Genomic DNA, 6,711 nt, shown 5'->3' on the forward strand with positions numbered 1-6,711 from the left:
AGGTTTATGGGGCTGAAGGGGGGCTGGATGGAGCGGAGTGGGGGGGGCGAGGGGGCTGGGGAGGGGTTGAGGATGGGTTTTCAGGGGGATGTGGGCTGACTGGGGGCTTGGAGAGGGGGTGCAGAGGAGGCTCGGGGGATCGGCGGAGGGGTGGGAGTGAACAAAAGGTTGTGGGGTGCAGGGGGGCTGTTGGGTGCAGGGGGTTCAGCGGGGGTGTGGGGGCACAGAAGGGTGTGGGGTTGGCTGAGGTGGGGGCTTGGGGGGCTGGATGGGGGGGTGTGCCGGGCTGAAGTTTGGGTGCGTGGAGCAGGGCGGGTGCGCTGGAGCAGGCGGGGCTGGATGCGGTGGGGGGTGGTCTCGGTGCTGCACTCAGCCCCCCAGCCCCACACCCCCACGCCCCCCCGCGCTGCCAGCCCCGCGGGGCTCGGCCGGGTGCCGCTCCACTTATCCCAGAGTTTTCTGCTCCAGTAAGTCCCGTGCCCGGCTGTGACCCCCCCGCCACCGCCCACCCCAGGGCCAGCCGGCCCCGGCGCCCTCCCCGCCTCCCACAGGGATGGGGGGCGCGCCCAAAATCCCCCCCAACAGAGACACACGCCCCAGCAGTGTGCAAAATATTTATTTATACTCCAAAAAGGTCTGGGGGGGGGTCAGAGCGGGGACCCCCCCTGCGCCCCCATCCCGGGGCGAGCCCCCCGCCCCGGGGAGGGCGCTGGCAGCAAAGCGGGGGGGCTGGGGCGCGGGGAAGGGGGGGCTGCGCCCCGAGGGCACTGCCGAAACGAGTTGTGCCGGTCTCAGCTGGTTCCTGCTGGGCTCTCCCCATATCCTTCTTTTTTTTTTTTAATTCCTCTCTTTCTTTTATTTATATTTATTTTGGCGTAGAAAAATAAATCGCTCCTATTTTGGCACCAGTCCTTCGTGTGAAAGTGCAGGTCCTGGGGGGCAACGAGTGTTGGTCCCCACCCTGGGAAGGGGGTACAGGAGCCAGCGAGGGGGTCCCCACACTCGGCTCCTTCCGGGGGGCACATCCCGAGCCCTGCGGGCACCCCGGGGGGGTTTGCGATGCCAGGGCAGGGCTGAAGCATCCTTTGGGGTGGGGGTACAGCGCGGGGGGTCGGCAGGTACATTCGGGGGGGCGCAGCCCGGGGCGGGGGGCGGCGCGTTCTGTAGCACCGAGGGGGCAGGCGGGCGGGGGGTGGCCTGTCCCCATGTCACGCGCGGGGACCCCCCCCGACCCCTCCACCGGGCCTGGAAAACAAACCAACCGAAGGGCCGGGGCGGGGGGCGTGGGCTACGGCGGGGGGGGGATCTGTGCTCCCAGCAGGTCGTAGGCGAAGATGTTCCAGAAGACGGCGAAGAGCAGGAAGGTGCCGTAGGAGAGCAGCAGCACCCACCAGCCGCACTGGTCCTGCAGGCTCTCCTCGTAGCTGCGCAGGATGGTCAGCCCCATGCTGATGCCCACGATGGCCCCCGCCAGGTGAGCCATGAAGGACGGCTGCGGGCCCGAGGCCGGCAGCGGCGGCGAGAACCGGAGCCACACGGCGCGACCCACCTCGGAGCTCACTGCGGGACACGGCAGGGGCTGAGCCCACCCCGCCCGCCCCTCCCGCCCGCGGGGGGGGTCGGGGGTGGGTACTCACTGCACACCAGCGCCAGCACCATACGCAGCAGCTTGTAGGGACAGCGCATCCCGGCCCAGTTCTGCGGGAGAGGGAGGGAGGGATGGACGGACGGATGGATGGACGGACAAGGGGCTGGCACCAGCGATGACCCAGCACCAGGGCGGAGGCTGGTGCCATACTCACAGTGCTCCCTATGGATTCCCCCCAGGTCCCTGCTCCTCCCACCCCCACCCACCCCATGATGCCACCCAAGGTGCTCTCCCCTGTGATGGTGCCCACCTCATGATGCCACCCCACAGCATCCCCCCTCAGCGTCCTCAGTGTCACACCATGCTGCCCATCCTACGGTGCCACCCACCCCATGGCACAACCCCCATCAATGCCACACGAGGACACTGAGACCCACCCCTGATGCCACCCCACAGCACTTCCCCCCCAGTGTGACACAAGGCTGCCCATCCCACAGTGCCACCCACACCATGGCATCCCCCCCTAATGTCCCACCATCCTTCCCACCCCACAAACAGCTCCCACCCATGCTATCACCCAGTGGTATCCCCCACCCAATACTACACCGTGCTGCCCACCCTACAGTGCCACCCAGCCCCAAAAACACCCCATGGCATCCCCCCTCAATGCCCCTAATGCCACCCTCCCTCCAATGCCACACCATGATGCCCACCCTAGAGTTCCATCCACCCCATGGCACACCCCCACACACACTGCCCTCCCTCGTGCCCCCTGTGCCCCCTCCCCACTGACCATGACGACGTTGGCGAGGTGGGCTGAGCAGAGGGCGTAGACCCCCCCTGAGCCCCCGACCAGGGGGGCCCTCATGTCAGTGATGGAGACAGTCAGGGAGCCTGGGGGCACAGACAGGGCTCAGCACGGAGCCTCACCCCCACAGCATTCATTAATTACTGTCCACATTAATTAATTACAGGCTGCATTGCCCCCCAGCCCCCTGCCAAGTGACTCTGGCACTGCAGGGTGGTACCCAGCAAAGCCCCTCACCCCCATCACCATCAGACTCGGGGTGCACCCCCCCGTGCCCTCCCTGGGGCTGGGGACAGATGGGGATGGATGGGGATGGATGGGGATGGATGGGGATGGATGGGGGCAGCCCCCCCGGGCAGCACCCACCTGCCAGGACCCCGGCCAGGTAGAGGAAGCTGATGCGCAGGATGCCGTGCACCATCTCCAGGGGCACCCCGATCATCAGCTGCAGGAGGGCGTTGAACCCCAGCTGCTCCAGCCTGCCCGGGCACAGGAGGGCACAACGGGGGCTCAGCCCGTGCAGCTCCCGGGGCGTCCCCGGCGGCCCCCCCGCAGGACCTACCCCACGTGCATGAACATGTAGGTGAGGAAGCGCCAGGCCCTCGCCCGGTGCCCGGGGTGATAAACCAGGGGGCTCTTCATGTACTCGGGGTGGTAGGTCTGCAGCACCCACTTGTTCAGCCGGGCCCCGTAGCACAGGAACACGATGATCTGTGACAAAGAGCCCACGGCTGTCACCCCCCAGCACTGCCAAAACACTCCCCCGTCCTTCTGTCCTGGGCCAGGGGCAGCTGGCGCCTTCACCCCAGGTCTGAGACCCCAGAGGATGCCAGGACATCACAGCTGGGGTCACCTGTCCCCTCTGCCCTGAGTCTGAGCCCCCCATGGGTACTGGTGGCAGAACTGGGGTCACCCATCCCCTCTTCCCTTGATCTGGGTCCCACAAATGGGTGTGAGGACATAACAAACAGGGTCCCCCATTCCTTCACCTCAGATCTGAGCCCCCCAAGGGCACCAGGCCATCACAACTGGGGTCATCCATCCCTTCTGCCCTGAGTCTGAGCCTCTGTATGGGCACGGGCACATTACAACCAGGGCCACCCATCCCTTCACCCCATATCTAAACCCCTCTGGGGGCACCAGGACATCACAACTGGGGTCACCCATCCCCTTTGCTCTGGGTCTGAGCCCTACCATGGACTCTAGGACATCACGACCAAGGTCACCCATCCCTTCACCCCATATTTAAACCCCTCTGTGGGCACCGGGACATCAGAATGGGGTCACCCAGCCCCACTACCCTGGGTCTGAGTCCCCCACATGGGCACGAAGATGTCACATCCAGCGTCACGCGTCCCTTCATGTCAGACCTGAGCCCCCTAGTGGGCATCAGGACATCACAACCAGGGTCATCCATCCCTCCCTCACTGCAGATCTGAGCTCCGAATCTCGGAACCAGGGTCACCCACCCCGTCCACCTCGAGTCTGAGCCTCGCCGAGGTCACCGGGACGCTTGGGCCGGGCTCGGCCCTGCCCCGCACCTGGGTGAGGGTGACGGCTGCCATGAACACGGGGGGCGGGCAGGTGCGGTGCTGGTAGAAGTACCAGCGCCGGTCCATCTCGCAGGGCAGGATCTCGTAGGCCACGTAGCGGACGAAGCGCTTGTAGAAGCCGAGGCCGGTCTCGTCCAGGAGGACGTCGCGGGGCAGCGCCCGCTGCCCGTTGGCGATGGCGCGTTTGAAGCTGCTCGAGCGCTTGCTGCTGATCTGCGGGGAGAGCCCGGGGGGCCGCGGGGGCCGCGGGGCTTGTGGCCACCCCCTGCCCAGCCACCCCCTCATGCCACAGCCCGGACGAGCCACCTCAAGGCCGTGCCACCATCCCATGCCCCTGGGGGACCACCGATGTCTGCCCCCCTCCCCAGGGGCACGAGGAGGTGCCCAGTGCCCACCCCGGGCTGGCACCCGGCCGCTCGCCCCCGTCCCCGCGGCCCCCCGGCACTGACCAGGTCTACCAGCTCCTGATAGCAGACCTGCCCCTCGTCGTTGCCCTGTGCCAGGGCCACCAGCATGTCGAGCTTGGCGGGGTCCAGGGGCAGCTCATGGCTGTGCACCAGGCTGGCAAACGTCTCTACCCCGATGAAGCCGGTGTTTTCGGGGTCGAGCTGTGGGGCGTGTCAGGGGCATTACTGGGATGCCGGGGCTGCGACTCCGCGGTTGGCTGGGGAGACCACCCGGTGGCCCTCACCGTGGCCTTGTGCTGCTCCATAACGCCAGTCTCTGCCTCTGTCAGGGGCACTACAACCTGCCCCCACCCCAGACCCCGCACCATGTGGGTGCCCCGTGCCGCGCGGGTGCCCTGTGCCGTGCCGGTGTCCCCATCTCCCCGCGGAGCAGCCAACACTCTCCTACTCAGTTATTTCTTGCCGCCAGCAGCCTGCCAGCCAGGAAGCCACCAAGCTAAACACACGCGCAGCCCTGGCACCAGCCTCCTCCTCCTCCTCCTCCTCCTCCTCCACCTCCACCTCCGCCTTCTCCTCCTCCTCCCCTGCTCCTCCCGTCGCCCTTGCCACTGGGATTCACCACACCCTGTGCCGGGGCACCCTCTGCCATCCTCGGGGCTCCCGGAATGAATTGGGCACCATGAGCCCTCCAGGCACCGCGCACCACGGGGTACCCAGCACCATGGGGGACCCAGCACCACGGGGGACCCAGCACCACGGGGGACCCGATGTGGTCCTGTTCATGCAGACAAGGAGCCCAGGATGGCACAAGGAGGACGGGGATTGGGAGGGGGCACCCATGGTTGGAGCACAGGGTGGCTGGGACCCTGAACCCCACAGTCACCCTGAAATCACGTTAGGTTTGCTCCTTGCTTCTGCAGGGAATGAAACAGAGGAGAGGAATCTCGTCCTCATGGGATGGGCAGGAAAGGGAATGCTGGGGGCATGGGGTCACATCCACACCCAGGTGGACACCCCGTCCCTCCAGCACCATCAGGGAACAGCCACAGGCTCTTTCCCGAGAAGGGTTTGGCTGCCCCAGAGCAGGGGGTAGGGTGGGACACACGGAGCGGGATGGAGGGTGGGAGGAGGGGTGTGAAGTGCAGAGTGTAGGATACAGGTACAGGTAGCACTTGCATCCTCAGAGAAGCCACCAGTCCATGAGAGCAGCCCCAGCCACTGGGATTTGGGAGCGCCCTGTCCCCTCTGCCCCACACACGTCCCCCACAAGTGCCACGTGTGTGTGTGTCATGCCGAGACCTGGCACACGCTGTCCCCATGGTGGCACACGCTGAGCTCACTGGCCTCAGGAGCCCTGGCAGCAGCCAGGACGCCCCTCTCTGCTTTTAGGGTGCAACTCCCCACACCCCAACACCACTGGCCCCCTATGGCCCCCCCCGAGAGGGCTTGATCCCCAGTCCCCCAGCCCCCTGGTCCTGCTGGGCTCCCCCAAGTCCTGCTGTCTCCCAGGAAAGCTGCTGCTCATCCCTGAGCTGCTCAGGGACACATGGAGCCCCAGAGCCCGAGGGTGGGGTGACACGGGGGACAGCACCGCAACTCCCAGGCTGGGGGACTCAGCCAAGGTCATGGAGCCAGCCGGGGGTGAGGGGGAAACAGTTCATTTCCCTGATCCCCAGTAAATTCTCTCCCCATGCCCAGGGGAGAGCAGTCAGCTGGGCCCGGGGTGGGTGGGGATGCAGGGACGAGCCGTCAGAGCTCAGGAGGGGCTCCTGGGGTTCGGGGGGCAGCGGGTGGTATCGCCTCGAGCCCCCATCCTGCCGCGAGCGCCAGGATGCCCCACGCCAGGCAGCGCTGATGCTCCACGGCCCGATCCCGCAATCAGGTCACGGGGGTGGGTGCAGTCCCCCGCCTCGCCGGGATGCCCGATCCACGGCACGCCCAGGGCCCCATCCTGCACCCAGAGCCCACGGGAGGCGCCGGGGCTCGGTGCCCAGCACCCCCCGTCCTTGAGGGTGCAGCGGGCAGGATCCGGCCCGGGGCTGGCGGAGGAAGAGGCCACAAGTGAGCCGAGTTGCGCGTTCTCGGCGGCACGGGGGGGGCGGGTCCCCCGGGGCGGTGACGGGGGGCAGCGGGGGACTCTCGCGGGGGGTGGCACGGCCGCGGTCGCCGCCCTGGATGGGCAGCGCTGCCCGCTGCGCGCCGGCCGAGCCCGGTGCGTGCGAGCATCTCCCCCCGGGAGCGATGCCCGGTGCCCGGCGCACCCCCCCGAGCGCAGCCCGGTGCCCGGTGCCCCCCGGGCGACTCACCTGCTCCTGGATGAGCTGCAGCAGGGAGCTCCTGTCCATGCACCCGGCG

General features: G+C 67.3%; 1 protein-coding gene across 2 annotated transcripts; it reads right to left on the minus strand.

The window, feature by feature from the left end:
- Nucleotides 1-683: 683 nt before the first annotated feature.
- On the minus strand, nucleotides 684-6,705 carry RHBDL1 (rhomboid like 1). Of its 2 annotated transcripts, none has more exons than XM_027708334.1 (8): nucleotides 6,663-6,705; nucleotides 4,426-4,557; nucleotides 3,938-4,162; nucleotides 2,959-3,107; nucleotides 2,763-2,875; nucleotides 2,382-2,482; nucleotides 1,638-1,698; nucleotides 684-1,560 (listed from the first exon to the last, which is right to left on the minus strand). In XM_027708334.1, the coding sequence occupies exons 1-8, from the start codon at nucleotides 6,699-6,701 to the stop codon at nucleotides 1,289-1,291; spliced, it is 1,092 nt and encodes a 363-aa protein (XP_027564135.1). In that variant the 5' UTR covers nucleotides 6,702-6,705; the 3' UTR covers nucleotides 684-1,288. The 2 variants fall into 2 exon arrangements, with proteins under 2 accessions (XP_027564135.1, XP_027564134.1); XM_027708333.1 differs by having other exon boundaries at nucleotides 4,399-4,557.
- Nucleotides 6,706-6,711: the final 6 nt, after the last annotated feature.

This window comes from Neopelma chrysocephalum, unplaced genomic scaffold, assembly GCF_003984885.1.
Source record: "Neopelma chrysocephalum unplaced genomic scaffold, ASM398488v2 Primary Assembly neopelma1_96072, whole genome shotgun sequence".
NCBI classification, from domain to species: Eukaryota; Metazoa; Chordata; class Aves; order Passeriformes; family Pipridae; genus Neopelma; species Neopelma chrysocephalum.

What these genes read in the sequence shown, in the direction of transcription:
- RHBDL1 (XM_027708333.1), bottom strand. Translation starts at nt 6,701, where the DNA reads ATGGACAGGAGCTCCCTGCTGCAGCTCATCCAGGAGCAG. An exon ending in ATCAGGAGCTGGTAGACCTG is followed by an intron (nt 4,163 to 4,398) that starts GTCAGTGCCGGG and finishes CTCTCCCCGCAG; the next exon opens with ATCAGCAGCAAGCGCTCGAG. An exon ending in ACCTCGCCAACGTCGTCATG is followed by an intron (nt 1,699 to 2,381) that starts GTCAGTGGGGAG and finishes CCTCTCCCGCAG; the next exon opens with AACTGGGCCGGGATGCGCTG.